This window comes from Prionailurus viverrinus, chromosome C1, assembly GCF_022837055.1.
Source record: "Prionailurus viverrinus isolate Anna chromosome C1, UM_Priviv_1.0, whole genome shotgun sequence".
Classification (NCBI taxonomy): Eukaryota; Metazoa; Chordata; class Mammalia; order Carnivora; family Felidae; genus Prionailurus; species Prionailurus viverrinus.
In genome coordinates, this window is record NC_062568.1 from 214,426,328 (window position 1) to 214,444,481 (window position 18,154).

General features: G+C 53.8%; 1 protein-coding gene across 1 annotated transcript; it reads left to right on the forward strand.

The window, feature by feature from the left end:
- Positions 1-216: 216 nt before the first annotated feature.
- On the forward strand, positions 217-3,689 carry HES4 (hes family bHLH transcription factor 4). The gene is made up of 4 exons (XM_047868795.1): positions 217-643; positions 724-819; positions 926-1,013; positions 1,110-3,689. Exons 1-4 carry the CDS (start codon positions 557-559, stop codon positions 1,469-1,471), a joined length of 633 nt encoding a protein of 210 aa, XP_047724751.1. The 5' UTR covers positions 217-556; the 3' UTR covers positions 1,472-3,689.
- The last annotated feature ends 14,465 nt before the right edge of the window (positions 3,690-18,154 follow it).

Sequence of the window (18,154 nt, forward strand, 5' to 3'; positions counted from 1 at the left end):
GCGGGCGGGGATGGGGCGTCTGACCCACTTCCCCTGGAGAATTCTCCTTTCAGATTTCCCGCGCCGCCCACCGTGAACTCCGCGCCCCACCCCCACCCCGACTCCGCTGGGCTTCAGAGAGGGCCTCGCGACTCCGCCCCGCCCGGGGAGGGGGGCGGGGCGGGGCGGGGTCCGCTGCCCCGGGCGGGCCGGAGAGGCCCGGCGCAGGCGTGCGGCTCCGGCCGCGGCTGCAGAGGCGGGGGCAGGCGCCCTTCCCGCGTGGTCCCGGCCTAGCTGGAGGCGGGCGCGGGCAGGGCGCCTCCAGTGGCCTTTGTCGCGGGCCCGGGGCGCAGGCTTGACTGACGTTTGGCGGGGGCCGCGGCCGGGGGCGGGCGGCCCCGCGCGCAGCCCGCGAGTGTGCTGGGGGGAGCGGGGAGGGGGAGCGCAGCCTCTCATTGGCTGGCGCCAGCGTGGGAAAGAATGCGGAGCCGAGTTCACACGCCCTGCGGCCGCGCCGCCTTAAGTAGCCCGGCGGCCGGCGACGCTCCGCGCGGGCCCGGAGGCGCGGGGGCGCACCATGCCCGCGGAGACCCCGGGGAAGCCGAGAGCCTCGCCGCCGGCCGGAGCGCCGGCTAAGCCCCGGAGCGCGGCGGAACACCGAAAGGTGGGGACCTGCCGGGCGCGGGGTGGGGGGCGTGGGGTGGGGCGGACGCACGCGGGACTCAGCCACAGCCCGGCCCGCAGTCCTCCAAGCCGGTCATGGAGAAGCGGCGCCGAGCGCGCATCAACGAAAGCCTCGCGCAGCTCAAGACCCTCGTCCTGGATGCCTTCAGGAAGGATGTGAGTCGGGGTCGGGAGGTGGGATCGAGGGGCGGAGGGGGGGCGGGTGCCGGGAGCCTCGGCGCGCCGCTGTGTTGCCAGCCGCCCACACCGTCCCTGTCCCCAGAGCTCCCGCCATTCGAAGCTGGAGAAAGCGGACATCCTGGAGATGACCGTGAGGCACTTGCAGAGCCTGCGACGCGTACAGGTGACAGGTGAGGCGCGGGCGGGGCGCGGGAGGGGGAGGTGACGGGAGGCGCTCAGGGCCACCGCGGGGGGAACCGACCGCCTGTCCCCTGCCGCCCCCGCAGCCGCGCTCGGCGCTGACCCCGCCGTCCTGGGCAAGTACCGCGCCGGCTTCAACGAGTGTCTGGCGGAGGTGAATCGCTTCTTGGCCGGCTGCGAGGGCGTCCCGGCCGACGTGCGTTCTCGCCTGCTGGGCCACCTGGCGGCCTGCCTGCGCCAGCTGGGGCCCTCGCGCCGCCCCGCCCCCCCGGCCCAGGTGTACGGCTGCCCGCCGTTCGCGGCCTTCGACGGTCCCTTCTTCCCCCTGCCGCGCCCCGGGTCGGTCTTGGCGCTGCGGCTCCCGCCAGGCCTGACCGGGGCGCCCCTCGCCGCCCCCAGGGTTGGCCTGCAGGGCCGGGGCGCGCCCTGGAGGCCGTGGCTGCGGTGAGGACTGTAGCGGAAGCTGCACCCCGTTCTAGGGCCGCGGCCTTTGCCGGGAGTGGACCAGAGAGTATTTGTTTCCAGGGCCCACATTGAGAGAGTTTTTATCTTTTTTTGTCCTTGTGAAGAGTCTAGTCTGACGTCTCTTTCAGCGCTTAGCTGGGGGTGGGGGTGGGGGCAGTCTGCTGGTTACTTTGCGCTGGACTTCCGGGGCGGGACTTCGGGTTGCTCTTCCCCACAGTCTGCACCCTCGGGTGGGCCCTTCCCTCCGTCCCTTCCCGCCCCTCCTCCCGCCCCCCTCCCCCCCCCCCCCACCCCGCCGGGCCTGGCTGGTGCGCCTGCGATGGTTCAGAGGCCAGCGACCCTCTTAGAAGTGGCGCGGCGGGGCGGGGCGGGGGGGGGGGGGGTGAGAGGCCCCTCAGGAGGTTCAGGCGGGAAGGTGACAGTCATCACGTTTCCCAGAATGTATCCCAGCGTGGGAAAGCAGTTGTGCAGCGTCGTTGGGCAAGATGTTTGTTTGTTTTTGTTTTTTTAAGGTACTTTACCCTACTGCCACTTCTGGGGACCTTGGAAGGTGGAGACATAGTCACACACTTGTCTTGGGCAGCTGAGCTGTGGCCAGAGCCGAAAGCTTGCCCTGAAGCTTCAGCACTGGCCTGGTCCACTTCCTACTTTGCTCTCTTGGTTCCTTCAACACAAAGCTCCTTGGACTGAGTCAGCCCCAGGGCAGCGTCTGCCCAGGAGAGGGTGTCTGAGTCTTGGGGACAAGGAACTGGGGCAAGACTGGCAAAGAACACTTAGCGCCAGCGGTGGGAGGGGGAGGGGTACTCCCCCACCAGAGTCCAGTCTTGACCTGTGCCCTGGGAGGGGAGGTCTCTGCTAGTGGGAGAAGACTGGAGGGTGGTCCTGCCCATGCCTTTTCCTGAGTACCTACTGCGTCAGCCATACAGTGCCAGGCAGTGATACTAGGCAGCACTGGACATCAGCCCTGGAGTCACTGTCCTGCGGTCCCAGGTCTTCCTGAGCTGCTGCAGGGGGCTGTGCTCTAGGTCAACGAGGGGTGGTCTGAGCCACATAAGCTGAGACTGGAGTGTCTCCCCCTGAGCCCATCTGAGGCTGAGCCAAGATTCATTTCCAACTGCAGCCGAGGTCATCAGATGGTTGCCTGCCTCCTGCTTGGCCAGGGCTCTTCAGGGAGAAAGAGGGTGGGTCACTGACAGAGGTTAGTCTGCTGCTCCTCCAGTGGCCTCCGTGGCCGTGTCGTAGGCAGGAATCACCTGGTTCTCCTACACTCAGCCATGCTCACCTGTCAGGGACTTCCAAGTCCCCACCAAGCCTGTCATCCCTGCCCTCTGGCTGCTTTGCCCATCTCCCTGAGAGTCAAGGACCTGGGTCAGTGGTGCTAGATGGTGGCAGCCACGTGGGCCTTGGAGATACACACGTTCAGTGAACCCGGCCCTGGGGGAACCTCAAAGTAGTCCCTCTGTCTCGGAGCTGCAGCTCTGGCAGGGCTGTGGGGAAAGAACAGTTGATCAAGGCCTGGGAAGCCCTCTTTGGCAAGAGACCTGCCCAGGGTCTATTGCTGGAGCAGGGAGCTCAGCTTGGTTGGGGGAGAGCAGTTGCTCAGGGAGGGCCTCAGTGCAGAAGAGGGGTGGGGTGGGGATGTGAAGCCTGGTGGGGGGGGGAGGGCTGGAGGGTGGGTAGAGTTTGTACAAAGCAGGGGCCCACACACCCTGCAGGAAAGAGAGGGTCCTCCCTACCTGTGTGGCCAAATGAAAAAGAGCCACCTGGGGAAATCACCTGGAACTTGGGGCTGTCATGCTCTCCCTCCTCCCATAAAAGGGCAGTGGTAACTCTAGACCAGATCCCTGGTGTCCCATTTCCTGCCTGCCTTACTCCCTGTCCTTCCCACCCCCACCTGCACCCCCATGCTACCTTTACTTCCTGTTTCTGGTAATGTCTTAACGCTGTTGCCAAAGGGAGATTTGCAGTGAGGACCCTCCAAAGGTCTCTCAGGCTCTGTCGGGGACCACACACAGTTCCTCAGCCACGCAAGCCCCTTCTGATCTCTGTGTCTTTGAACTCAGCCTCCTGGCTGGAATTCTCTCCCCACTTTCCCACCAGTCTCCGTGGGCTCCAGAGGCCAGGGCCATGTCTGTGTCAACCACCTTTGTCCTCACAGTTGCTTGGAATGGCTCAATTCATACTGACTTGATTAATTTGGATGGAGTCAGGAGGTTTGAGAAGAGTGTCTTTTGTTAATTTTGAGGTGTAGGTGATGGACAACGTTACATTAATTTCAGGGGTACGACATAGTGGTTCAACAATTCCATACAGTGCTCGCTGTGATTGGAGAAGCCACCGTCTGCCAGGGTACAAAGTTATTACAGTATTATTGAGCATATTCCCCGTGCTGTACTTTTCATCGTGACTTATTTATTTTATTTAAATTTTTTTTTTAATTTATGAGGTTTATTTATTTTGGGAGAGAGAGAGAGCAGGGGAGGCGCAGAGAGAGAGGGAGAGAATCCCCGCAGGCTCTGCATTGCCAGTGCAGAGCCCAATGCAGGGCTCGAACCCACCAAACAACGAGATCATGACCTAAGCCGAAACCAAGAGTCAGATGCTTAACTGACTGAGCCCCCCAGCTGCCCCAATTTAAAAAAAAATTTTAAATGTTTATTTTACTTATTTTGAGAGAGAGTGTGAACAGGGGAGGGGCAAACATGGAGGGAAAGAGAGAATCCCAAAGCAGGCTCCTTAGGGTTGGTACAGAGCCCGATGTGGGACTCAAACTCACGAACTGCAGGATCATGATCTGAACTGACGAGAGTCAGACACTTAACCGACTGAGCCACCCAGGCACCCCGGTGACTTATTTATTATATAACTGGAAATTTGTACCTCTTAATTCCCATTGCCTGTTTCACATAGCCCCCCACCCACCTTCCCTCTGACAACCACCAGTTTGTTTCTCTGTATTTGAATCTGTTTTTTTAAACATTTTATTTTTTAAGTAATCTCTACACCAAATATGGGGTTTGAACTCACAACCCTGAGATCAAGAGTAGCGTGCTCCGATTAAGTCATCCAGGTGCCCCAGGAGTCTATTTTTCGATCATTTGTCTTGTTTTTTAGATTCCACCTGCAAGTGAAAGCACATGGAATTTATCTTTTTCTGTCTGACTCATTTCACTTAGCACAATACCTTCTGGGTCTGTCTGTGTTGTCACAAATGGCAAGATCTCATTCTTTTTTATGGCTGAGAGGGGTGTCATTCTTGCTTAGATTCGGGAGGTCTGAGCAAGCACAGCTCAGGCCGAAGCTGGCCCCCTCCCCAGCAGCCTGCCCCTTCTCAGCAGCTGAGGGCACCTGGTTTTCAGGAACAGCATCCTTGCCTCCAGCTGTGGAGAGCATCCCACCCCTCCCCACGCCCAGCCTGGACACCAGCCCAGTCCAGCAGACCCCCTCCAGCAGTTTCTACAAGGCCTCAGTGGGAGGAGTTATGGCCCCAGGTTTGCAGTAATCCCTCCCTCATCAGGGGTTCTCCTTCCCACACTCCCCACTCTTCCACCCTTCCTGCCCCCTCCACCCCCCCCCCCCCCAGCCCCCAGATGGGCTCTTGGTTATTCCTTTGACTCCAGCCTCCTACCCACCCAGCCAGCTATTTCTGTCTCAGCGTTTGTCTTGCAGACACTTAGGAAGCACCGTCTCCTGGCCAGGCTGTGTGGTAGGAGTGGGGGAGGGGTCCGGACCTCCTCCTCCTGGGTCGGTTCCCTTCCATAAGCAGGCAGAGTCTCATTCAGTATCTGCGTTTCCTTCCAGCCCAGTTCCTGGCAAGGATCAAGGGTCAATAAATGTGTGCTGAATCCATATGCACGGTCAGCAGAATTGCCTGCCTCTGTGGGTGTGGGAGCCCTGTTTGTCCGGGTCCCTTCTGCCTGTGGGGCCAGAGCTGGGGGACCAATCGATGACAGCAAATCCTAGGTTTTTGGAATTTGGAGAATCAGTTCCTATGGTGACAGAAGAATAGGTCCATGAAACTGCAGTCAGTTGGAAATTCAGAGTAGGGGAGGGGCTGGGCTGTTTGGAGCCCTGATTTGTGAGAGGTGAGGCCTTAGCTCTGGCGCCAAAGCTGCAGTGGCCACCCCGATTGTCTCCAGGCCCCGGCAGCCTCCTCCCATCACCTGGCAAGCTCTGCCTCACTCTGACTCCAGGACCTGCTCCTTTCCAGAGGGGAAAGCTGAGCTGAGAGTTCCCACAGCTGTGTCTGGCTTCTCTGTCTCTGCTCCCCAGACTGCATCCATCCTGGGATGTACCGTGGTCAAGGCAAAAGGCCTTGGAGTCGACCACTTCCTGGAAGGCCACCAGTGGTCCCCTCCTGGATTGTAGCCTTGTGAATGTGACCAGTGAGGTCCTGCAGAAGTGACGGGATGTCTCTTTAAGGTTAGGCTGCAGGTACCTCTTGTTCTGTGTCTGCCATATTCACTCTGGGGGAGGCCAGCTGTCCTTTAGTGTGGAGAGGCCAACACAGTGTGGACCTGAGTGAGTGAGAGTGAGTTTAGAAGTAGGTTCTCCAGCCCCTCGAGGCTTCAGGTGAGATCCCAGCCACTTTCCACATCTTGACAACAACTTAATGAGAGATCCTGAGCCAGAACCACCCAGCTGAGCAGCTCCTGGACTCCTGTCTCTCAGAAACTGTGTGACGTGTCGTTTTAAGCTATTATACTTTAATTTGTTATGTGGCAGTAAGTAACAATAAGTTGTACGTAAAATAAATAATAGCAATAAACAGCTAACGTACCCACGGTCACCTGACAAGTCACCCCCACCTGCCTTCCTGACAATGGAATGGTGGAAGAGGTGGGGTGGGGGTGAGGACTGGACTTTTGGGGAGAGTAACCCCAGAAATAGTCCCTACAGCTGTGGTCATAAGCGGAGGGTGGATTGATTCTGCTTTTGGCCAGTCTGGCTTTGATCCGGAAGCAGTTCCTAGCAAGCCCCAAGTGGATGGGTACAGTGACAGGTCCAGGGCCCTGCCATGGTGCTGACCAGCCACAGGCCGGGTCCACCCCTGAGGGATCCAGGTGAGACTGGAGATCGTTTCTGTGGTGTAAGTGATAGGGCACCCTGAGTCAGAGCATGGGGTTGGGGATTCACAGGCTACAGGTTTCCAGTAGATGAGGGATGCTTCATGCTAGAGCCACAGGGCATACCACCCTGGAGGGGCAGCTGGCCCTGCCCCCCCCCCCCCCCCCCCAGCACAGACTCAGTGACCCTCAGGCCACACTGCGCTCCTACTCGGTGGGGTGCCTCAATTCTTTTGGCAGCCTGGTAACCATGGTTACCAAAAAGTACCTGGTTGCTGCTGCCTCCAAGGCGTTTCCTCCTGGTGTCCCACCTGACGCCCGCCTACCCGGTGGCTTCGGGCTCATTTCCTGGGCCTCCACAGTCAGGAGTCTTAATGTCTGTGTGGGGAGATAGGAGCTCAGCAAGGAGTAGAAAGTCAGCGTTGGACGCTTGAAGCCCTGGGCTTGGTCCTCATCAAGCCCTGACCTTAATGTAACGGAGGTTCACACACCTGAGCCAGCAGGAACATCCTACCCAGTGGGCCAGGAAGGGGAACCTCCCTGCGGCTGCTTGTGCCGGCCGGAGGCTGGTGGAGAGGAACGCTTCTCCAGCCCTGCCTCTCCCTGCACTCACGGTCCCCCCCCGCATCCCTTGCCCTGTTTATTTTTTAATGTTTATTTACTGTGTGAGAGAGAGAGAGTGGGGAAGGGGCGGAGGGAGAGGCAGAATCTCAAGCAGACTCCATGCTGTCGGCGCAGAGCCCGACGGCAGGGCGCGATCCCACAAACTGTGACCTCGAACTAACAACAAAAAAAGTGCCCGGGAGCCAAAATCAGGAGTCGGGCGCTTAACCGGCTGAGCTAGGCCCTGCCAGGCCCTGTTTAGCACAGTGAGGGGGAGCTCAGCAGCCCCTGGGTGTGGGGAGGTGGCAGTGTCCATCCCAGCCCCCGCGCTCACCCCCCAACTTGTGCCAAACGCTCCCACCCAGAGGGCGGGGGGCTGACTGGACTCTCTTCTCATTGTTCTTTGAGGCCACGCGCCCTGCAGTGGGTGCCCTGGGCCTCAGCTCGGCTGCCAGTCTAGGGTCAGGAAAAGTGTCGCGTGTGTAAGTTCTGGCCGAGCTTCTTTCTGCACGTTGAGACCAGCTCTGAATGCAACGCTGGGGTGGGACAGGCCATCGTCTGGCTGCGTGAGCAGGCAATTTCCTTCTCTCCTTTTCTGCTTTGGGAAAAGGGAAAGTTCCATGAATTGGCTCTAGGAGTTTGGTTTGTAAAATTAAGAGGTGAGGGTCACATCCCAGGATCTGAGCTGGCCAGTCTGCCCACTCAGAGCTGGCAATCTTTGGGCAGACTTTTCCTGGAAGAGGGCCCTCGCCAAAACCAGACCCCCTTTGGCACCCTGATCTCGGACTTCAGGTTCCAGAAGTGTGAGACATGTGTTTCTGTTGTGGATAAGCCACCCAGCCTGTGGTCCCCAGAGGATTAGACACCAGAGCTAACTGCTACCAAGTAGACTGGTGGCAGGAGGCTGTTGCTGACTTTCCAGAAGTCGCTGGGCGAATGCCTGCCCCTCTGAAGACAGAAACTAAGGTTCGGGTGTCTAGGCTAATGCTCTTTTGTGTATGTGGCTCCTCCCTGGCACTAGGGTACACAGAAGGACCCCCCCCCCCCCCGCAGAGGGCACACGCGGGGTCCTTCCCTGGCACACAGGCACAGACAGTTGGGAGGGTGGGGCCTGAGGAGCCGTGGGCCTCCCCCCAACCCCCATGAGCCTCGTCAGCTGCCTCCGATCTGACCTTTTCCCCAAAGGCGGCAAGGCAGCTTCCTCCTGGGTGGGGAGACCTGCCTGCCCAGCACGAGCCCCAGAACCCTGGGGAATGTCTGGGCCACCCCCGTCTGGAGCTTGGGAGGGTTGTGTGAAATGAATGACATAGTGCCAGAATGTTCCAGTCCCCAAGAAGTTCTTAGGGCTGGCAGCTGTGACTGCACGGCCTGTGGCTGCAACAGCGTGTGCACGTGGTAACTGGGCTGTGGGTTTCTTGGCTGCCATCCACTGGAGTCTGGGGGGCACGGTCCCCTCAGACCTGCGATGTGATGTCGGGGGAAGTTTGGAGAAGGGAAGGTGGGGAGGGGGGAAGCAGTTACCTGCTGTTCCTAGAGCAGCACCTGCCTCTGGGCTTCCGGGGATTGGCCCGCCTGGAACCGGGCTGCACCTGGGCGGGTGACTGAGGGGGACAGACATGCAGTGCCAGAGACACACAGTCCCATGGTCAGAGCTAGAGACCGAGTTACATAGAGATAGAGACCCCCTCAGAGGTGGCCGAGGCCTTTCCCACAAAGACATACAGACTCAGACCTCCTCTCCCATGTCCTTGAACTTCCTTCAGTGTGCTCTGTGTTTGGGAAGGCCCCAGACATGCATCCCACACCCACAGTCTCTGGGTGGGGCACCCGTGTTGGGCACCCCCTCAAGGTCTTGTCAGCACAGGAGTGGTTCAGGGAAGGCTTCTAGCACAGACTGATACTGAATTTTATTTCTGCTGTCACTTAGTTGTGTGACCTTGGGCAAGTTACAGAATCTCCCATGTAAAATAAGGTTAGTAAGGTACCTCCCCGGTAGCGCTGTGTGGTTGAAGGGATTAAGTAAATCATCGGCATAATGACAGTTGTTTCCAGCAAAGATGGACTAGCAGGGACCAGATTTACTTTCTTGCCTGAAACAACTAAAAACTGGACAAAATATATGAAGTAGTAGGCTTTTCCCTCAGTGGGTCCCTGAGAAGTGAGAAACCAGTGAAGTGAGCCCTGTGTTGCCCCAGCTGTCAGAAGACGGTGTTTAGGCCTTGACCTCAGGGAGGGGAAGCCAGGCAGAGCTTAGCAGACTTCCTGAGTCCGGGAGGCAGAGCTGGCAGGGTGGGGCTGGGGGGACCACTGCGGCTGGAGTCCTGTGACAGAGTGTCAGCAAGGCGAGAGAAGCCACGGAGGGGACTCCAGAGACATGCAGAGGGTCTCCCTGAAGGCTGATTGGATCACACTGGGAGGAAACTCCTTGAGGCCAGGAAAGGAGCCACCAGAAACGATTAGAGAGAAAAATCCTCTGAGTTTACCCAGGCTCATCTCTAGCCAGATTGGAAAAGCCCGTAATTCATAGGGCACATGGTAGAGTATTCAGAAGGACTTGTTCCAGTAGTGAGGGATAATTAGCCTTACGGCGAGTGCTGTTCCTAATAAAGTTTATGAACAAGGCCCCAGGGGATCAAGCTGTCTCCAGACAAAGCCCCAGAACAAAGCCCAGGAATATTTATTGGAACACAGAAATATCCAGCACCCAACAGTTACTATTCATGATGTCTGGCAGCCAGTAAAAAATTACCAGGCATACAAGGAAGCAGGAAAATATGACCCATGATAGGAGAAAAATCGATCAATTGAAGTAAACTAGAAATGTCACAGGTAATAGAAACAGTAGACAAAGACATTAAAACTGTTGTTACAGTCATACTTCATATGTTCAAGAAGCTACAGGAAAGACTGAAGGTTTGAGAGACCTTCATAGAAACCCACTGAGCTTCTAGACATGGGTGTGATGGCAGATTAGACATTGAGGAGGAAAATACTAGTAATAGTGAACTGCAAGTGTACCCATAAAACCTATTCAAAGTGAAAGAGACTTAAAAAGTAGAAAAGAAGCAAAGACAAGAAAAGCACATTAGTTAGTTGTGGGACAACTTGAAGTGGCTTAATATACATGTAATTGGAGTCCCAGAAGGAGGAGGAAGAGGAGGCAAAAAACAACAACAACAACAACAAAAACCACTGAGAGAAGTAATGAATAGAATTTTTCCAATATTGATGTAAACTATAAACCCACAGATCCAAGAAGCTCATTGACACTCAAGCCTAGGGGCGCCTGGGTGGCGCAGTCGGTTAAGCGTCCGACTTCAGCCAGGTCACGATCTCGCGGTCCGTGAGTTCGAGCCCCGCGTCGGGCTCTGGGCTGATGGCTCGGAGCCTGGAGCCTGTTTCTGATTCTGTGTCTCCCTCTCTCTCTGCCCTCCCCCGTTCATGCTCTGTCTCTCTCTGTCCCAAAAATAAATAAAAAACGTTAAAAAAAAGAAAAAGAAACTCAAGCCTAAGAAATTTGAAGAAAACTACATCAAGGAGCCACATAATCAAACTGCCGCGCGCGATACGGGGCTAAAACAATGGTGTCCATTCTTGCCACTTCTGTCTGGCGGTGTAGGGAGTTCAAGCCAGTTAGGCAAGGAAATGAAATAGAAGTCACCCATATTGGAAAGGAAGAAGTAAAGCTGCCTGTGTTCAAGTGACATGACCTTATATGCAAAGAAATCCACTAGGAAAACTATTAAAACTAATACATGAATTAAGTGAGGTTGCAGGGTGCAAAATAGATATTTTAAAAATCAGTAGTATTTCTAACCACTGGCATCGAATACTTTTGAAAATGAAATTAAGAAATCTTTCACTAATAATAACATCAAAAAGAATAAAATACTTAGGAATATATTTAATAAAAGAAGTGCAAAACTCAGGCTTTAAAACAACAGAACATGTACTGAAAGAGATTAAAGAAGTTCTAAATAAATGAAAAGATATGTCATGGATCAGAAGATTAAACATTGTTCAGATATTGATACTTCACAGGGGTGCCTGGGTGGCTTAGACAATTTGAACATCTGGCCCTTGATCTCAGCTCAGGTCATGATCTCATGGTTTATGGGTTCCAAGCCGCCGCATCAAGCTCCGGGTCTCTGCTTTCTCTCTCTCTCTCTCTCTCTCTCTCTCTCTCTCTCTCTCTCTCTCTCTTTCTCAAAATACATAAACTTAAAAAAAAAAGATGCTAATACTTTACAAATAGGCCGTTGGTTTTAATGCAATCTCTAACAAGGTTTTAGCTAAGATTTTTGCAGAAACAGACAAGCTGAATTTCCAAATTCATATGGAAATTTAAGCAACCCTGAATATCCAAAATGGTCTTGAAAAAGAAAAGCAAAGTTGGAGGGCTCAAACTTCCTGATTTCAAAACTTATTACAAAGCAATAATAATTAAGACAGTGTGGAACTAGCATGAGGTTAAGCATAGTGACTGGTGGAATAGAACTGAGAGTTCAGAAATAAGCCGTCATATTTACAGTCAGTTCATTTCCAACAAGAATGTCAGGACAACCTAATGTGGGAAGAGTCATTTCAACAAATGTTGGGACATCTGATCAGCCATTCCCTTCCTCACACCATACACAGAAATTAACTCAAAGCAGATACTACACATAAATGTAAGAGCTGAAACTTTCGTAAAATTTTTAGAAGAAAATGATCTCGGGTGATGAAGGGCCTTAAGCAAAGCCTTTTTAGGCATGATACTAAAAGCGTAAGTGACAAAAGAAAAAGGATAAATTGAACTTTGTAAAAATTAAAACTTGTGCCTCAACAGGCATTATCCAAAAAAATTTGAAAGACAGAGGAGAAAAACATTGCAAAACATGCATATAATATATAAATATGTATTAATAGGTATTATATATATATAATATATAGATAGATAACTCTCAACTCAATAATAAAAAGACAACCCAACTAAAAAAATATGGGTGAAAAATCTGAACAGACATTTCTCCAAAGATATATAAATGGCCAACAAACACCTGAAAAGCCACTCAGCATCATAGCCATCATGGAAATTTAAATCAAAACCACAATGAGATACCGCTTCACACCCACCAGGATAGGTATAATTAAAAAGGGGCGTCTGGGTGGCTCAGTCGGTTGAGTGTCTGACTCTTGATTTCAGCTCAGGTCACGAGCCCAGGATCCGAAGATTGAGCCCTGCATTGGGCTTTGCGCTGAGCTCTGAGCCTGCCTAAAATTCTCTCTCACCCTCTGCCCCTCTCCCCCACTGGTGCTCTCTCTCTCTCCCTCTCAAAAAAAAAAAAAAAAAAGACTGTCCCCGTCAGTACAGCATATGACTCTTGATCTCAGGGTCATGAGTGAGAGCCCCACATTGGGTATAGAGATTATTATTTACTTATTTTTTTTAATGTTTATTTATTTTTGAGAGAGAGAGACACACACAGAACTCCAGGCTCCAGGCTCTGAGCTGTCAGCACAGAACCCGATGCAGGGCTCGAACTCACGAACTGCGAAATCATGACCTGAGCTGAAGTCGTACGCTTAACCGACTAATCTACCTAGGTGCCCAAGATTACTGTGAAAAATAATAAAATAAAATTTAAAAAATTTTTAAAGTACAGATGGGGGTGTTAGCAAAGTTGTGGAGAAATTAGAACACTTTTACATTGTTGATAAGAATGTAAAATGGTGCAGCCATTTTATTTATTTATTTGATATTTTCTTTTTTCAATTTATTTTTTATTTTTATGGCTCAAGCACAATTAGTTTTTTGTTTTTTATCCAAGTTAGTTAACATGCAGTATAATAATGATTTCAGGAATAGAATTTAGTGATTCATCACTTAACATATAACACCCAGTGCTCATCCTGACAAGTGTCCTCCTTAATGCCCATCCCCCATCTAGCCCATTCCCCCCCCCCCCCCAGTGCCCCTCCAGCAGCCCTTAGTTTGTTCTCTGTATTTAAGAGTCTCTTATGGTTTGTCTCCCTCTCTGTTTTTATCTTATTTTTGCCTCTCTTCCCCTATATTCATGTTTTGTTTCTTAAATTCCACATATGAGTAAAATCATATATTTATCTTTCTCTGGCTGACTTATTTCTGTTAGCATAATAGTTCTAGACAGTGTCACCTAACTATAGTTACCAAATGCAGATTGATGGTTACCTTGGGAGTAGGGGAAGGAGGTATCACCAAGAGCATAGGAACCTTTAGGGGTGATGAGCATGTTCACTCTCTGGATTATGGTGATGGCTTCCTGGGCATCACAAATGTCAAAACTTAGCAAATTTTACACTCAAATATGTGCAGTTTATTGTATGTAAGTTATACCTCAATAAAACTATTTTTTAAAAAGTTAAAAGCTCATAATTTGTGTAAAGCGTTTACGACTGCTTGGCATGTGGGGTGTCTGGCTGGCTCATTTGGTAGAGCATGGGAATCTTGATCTCAGGATCTCAGCCTCATGAGTTCAAGCCCCGTGTTGGGAGTGGAGTCTACTTAAAATAAAACTTAAAGAAAAGAGAAAGACTCCTTGGCACATAATAGCTACTCATCGAAATTGGCTTACTTTTACTGTCTCAAGTTCAAGGGCTCAAGGGGACTACATGGCTTCAGGAAAGGGAGCCCAGCATCCCCTAAGTGTCCATTCCCTCAGACCTGGGTAAGGGCCGGAAGGGCTGAGCTCTGTCTGCTTCCGGTGGAACTCTGGTGCCCTCATGTGGTCCCTGGGGGTACAGCAGGCTGCCCTCTACTTCCCTCTCCCTGCACCTTTCCCCCTGCTTGGGCCCATGCTCCCTGCTCCATAGAATGTGTGTCTGACTGCCCATCTATCCATCACTTGTTCCCCCTGGCCCAGGTCTCCACCAAGACTTAACATCCACTGTGGAACATATCCTGATGTGCTATAGAGCTCTGCCTGGTTTCCTCATCCTACAGCAGACATCCCTCCACTGCCCCCCACGGTGAGGTCCTCCAAGATTGGGTGGGAGAGGAGGAAAGGAAAGCCTCTGGGTAGAGCTCAGTCCTCACATGGCCTCACCCTAGTCCCCCTGATCCCTCCCCGCAGTCTCAGAGCTGGTCTCCCTGCCTCTCCCAGGGCAGCCAGGGCAATTGTTAAAAAGCCCCTGTCCCAAACCCTCCAAACCTCCTCACCTTATGGGGCTCCAACGCCATGTGAGGCTGTGCTGCTTTGCCCCTGTAGACAGATCAGCCCACACACGTGTGCCACCCAAGCCTTGACGTGGCACTGGGCCAACTAGGTGTCCACACGGAAACAAAAAAGTGTGGCAGGACCTCCCATCAATACCAGGTGGGTTGCAGATACAATTTGAAAGCTAAAACGGCAAAGCTTTAACAAAATATACAAGGACACCTTTATGAAATCTTTATGACTTTGGGGCAGGCAAAGGTTCTTTAAAAGAACAGAAATGGTGATACCATAAAGGAAGCTGTTGATCACTTGCACCATATTAAAATTTAAAACTGTTTACCAAAAGGCACTGTTAAGAGAGTGAGAATGTGAGACTGAGGGAAGGTATTGATAATACAGACAGCGGTGAGGAGTTCTCGTCCAGAGTGCACAAGCCCTACAAACCAGTGAGGAGAAGGCATATGAAGGTGGCACAGGCACCGGGAAGACACACCCTCGAGGGAATAGAAAGGCCAGGGGCCAAAGGGAATGTGGATTAAATGGCAGTGTGGCATGACCACGGAGCCACCAGAGCGCCGAGTGGCAGAGACGGCAGTCCGTGAGGATGCGCAGCACAGAGACGACCCGCGCGTGTCCTGCAGTCGGAGCAGATGCACAGCCACTCGGGAAACCGTCGGGCAGTGGCTTCTGAAGCTGAACAAGCTCGCGCCCCGACCTGACCCTCTGGCCTCTCCGAGGCCAAGTACACAGGTTTTCCGAGAGAAACGTTCGGGCATGTTTGCGACTGTGAGGTGGAAACAACCCAAATCTCCTTCCACAGAAACATGATGCAGAGACGAGGCCACTGTTGGTGGTGAAACTGACCAGCACAGCCCCCGAGGTGCCTGACTCCGAATCACGTTGAGGCTCTGAGGAGGCAGACGTGAGATTGTAGAAAATACACATATTCGTTTCTGCTCCCAGTTCCTGGCCCAGAGCTACTGAAACCCTTGTGAATTCCTAAGTGATAAGAGCACCAGGACCACCTTTTGTTCTAATGAGCTGACTCCGGGTGGGCTCTGGGATAGAGATACTCACCAGAAGGACCAGCCATGATTAGAAGCTTGGAAATTTCAGCCCCAGCAACACCCCCTCTTCCGGAGAGAGAGGGGCTGGAATTGGATTGAATGACCCATCATGCCTATGTGAGGAAGCCTCCATAAAATCCCGATCGTATGGGGTTCACAGAGTTTCCGTGTTGCTGAACATGTGCAGGTGTGGGGGGAGTGGCACCCAGGCCATAATTCGCCCCGCACATCTCTTCCATCCGGCTGTTCATCTGTACCCTTTATCATACCCTCGTACAGTAAACCGGTAAACGTAAGTAAATGTTTCCCTGACTTCCGTGAGCTGCTCTAGTAAGTTAATCAAATCCAAGGGGGCAGGGTCATGGGAAACTGGTTTGTAGCCAACAAGTTGTGGGTGACCTGGGGACCCACTACCTGTGACTAAACCCGGAAGGGGGGCGGGCAGTCTTGTGGGACTGAGCCCTTCACCTGGGGATCTCATGCTGTCTCCAGGTAGATGGTGCCAGAATTGAGTTAAACCGTAGGACACCCAGCTGGTGTCAGAAACAGAAGTGAAGTGTGTCGTGTGGGTAGCACAGGAGACTCACAGGAGAACAGTGTGAGTAGGAAACTAGTTTTTCTTGTTGCACAGACGCGGAAAGGTTCTTAGGGCACGACTCCACTTATGTAAAGTTCACTATGGGCCAGGCTGGCCTGCACGAGGTGGCCGGGTGGCACACACCGACAGGCAGGGTCCTTTCCTACACAGTTCGTGCCCTTCCTGCACATGTCATACATTGGCTGGCTCACTGGGAATCGAAGCGCCCCGGCCTTGCTCCCCCTGTGTGAAGCTGCCTCTCCACCATCACCCTTATGGCCCTGGCCCTCTCTGTCTCCCACCCACTGAGTGCTGTCCCTCAGGCTCTCAAAGGCCTTTTAGTCCAAGGCCCTCTCCTCAGAGAAGTCTCCAGCCCCTCCAGGGCACCCCTTCTCTCCACAATACTTCCTTCTTCCGTTGTGTTGCTGTCGGAGATGATCTCATCTACCTGTCTGCTTAGATGTTTGCTGTCTGGCTCCCTGACTCCCCCTTCACATCCCTTACAGCCTGGAAGCCACAAGTGTGTGTTACAATGACCTGTGTGGGATGGGCACTATCAGCCCCGAGATCAGGATGGCCTGGAGCGCAGCTAAGGGCGCTGGGTCCTAGCTCTGCCGTTTGCTAGCTGTGTGGTCAGGCAGGAGTCGCTCACCCTCTCTGTGCCTCACCAGGCTCAACTCTGAAAACGGGGTCTTCTTTGTGCCCCCTCCCAGGACGGATAAGTTTTGGAAAGAGTGCTCAGGGAGGCCTGGCAGAGGAGGCGCACTCTGGAGGCCCATCTCTGAGGCACTGTTACCCCCGCCCGCCTACTCTTGGTGACTGGCTGCGCTGGGGGTGGCAGCACCAGGCCCCCTTTCTTGAAGGAACAGACTCTGTTTTGCCTCCTCCTTCTTGCGCCCACCACCGGCGTCTGGGTCAGGAGAGATGCTGGTGCGGAGCAATGCACTTTCCTCCCCTGGACCCTCCCAAGCCTCTCTAGAGGCCAAAGCCCATTCCCCTTCGGCATGCTGGCTACCAAGAGCCCTCAGTGGCCCCACTTGTCCCTTTGCCCCCACCAGCAGGTGCAACAGTGCTGCCTGGGAAGGGGCCAGTAACCCTCTGGAGGCCGGAGGAGAGAGGTGCACGCCTCGCTCCACTATTCCACACCCAGTCATCAGCGGCCCACCTCCAAAGGATCTCTAGGAACATTCTGGAAAGGTCATTTCCCCTTTATCATCACTCAGTAACCCTCTCTATTCCACACAGACAACAGGGCAAGGCCCTAAGACCCAGACAGGCCTGGGCTGGTGGGAGGTGGGGGTGGCGCTGCTGGCAGGGGGGGGAGGGTTCACAGCAGGTGAGGCCACTTTAAGAGGAAAAGTCAGCCCGGGCCAAGAGTGCAGTGTGGCCTTCAGCTTGGGAAAGAGAAGGCCCGTGCAGAACTGATTGCAGGTTCGCATTCTCTGGCCAGCATCTGACCTGCCCAGGAAGGTGTCCCTCACGTAGCTGGAGGCCCCTCAAATGCCATCTATTTGTGGCCTGGACCTTGACGGCTGGCAGGAGACATGTGACCACAGGGATGGGGTATTTTTGGCAGTGGGGGTGGGGCCTGTGTGGTGAGCCCAGCACCATGCCGCTCTGGGACAGGCAGCTCGGACGCCCAGCTCCACTGCCCTGGCTGGCCACAGGGTCCCAGGTATGACACTGTTAGTCCCTTGTTCCCACCCCAAGAAGTCCAAAAGTCAGACAGCCCCAGAGGGACTTCCCCAAGGGCCAGAGAGGAGGGGACATTTCAGTGGGTCAGGAAGCCACAATGCTCTGGTCTCAAGGAATCTTCATCTCAGCACCGGCCTGACCAGAGTGACCTCCCACCCCCAGGGTGCGGTGGTGGCTGGCCAAAGGTCGAAGGTCACCTCCCGTAGGAGGCTGAGACACTAGGGGCTCTCAGGCAGTTGGGGTCGCCTTTGTTCACAGAGATGAGGCAGACAAGGGGGCTCTGCTAGCTGGGCAGGCCTGGGTCAGGGGCGCAGACCTTGAGGATGGCTCTGGTAACCCACTGGGAGTTAGGAGGCTCATTTCTGCTCTGTGACCTCCTGCCTAGGCAAGGGGCAGAGTCAGGTGCTCCCTGGTGACCTCTGAGTGGGCTCTGGCCAGCACTAGAGTGACCTTGAACTCAGGGGAAGCCCGGAAACCTGTCCC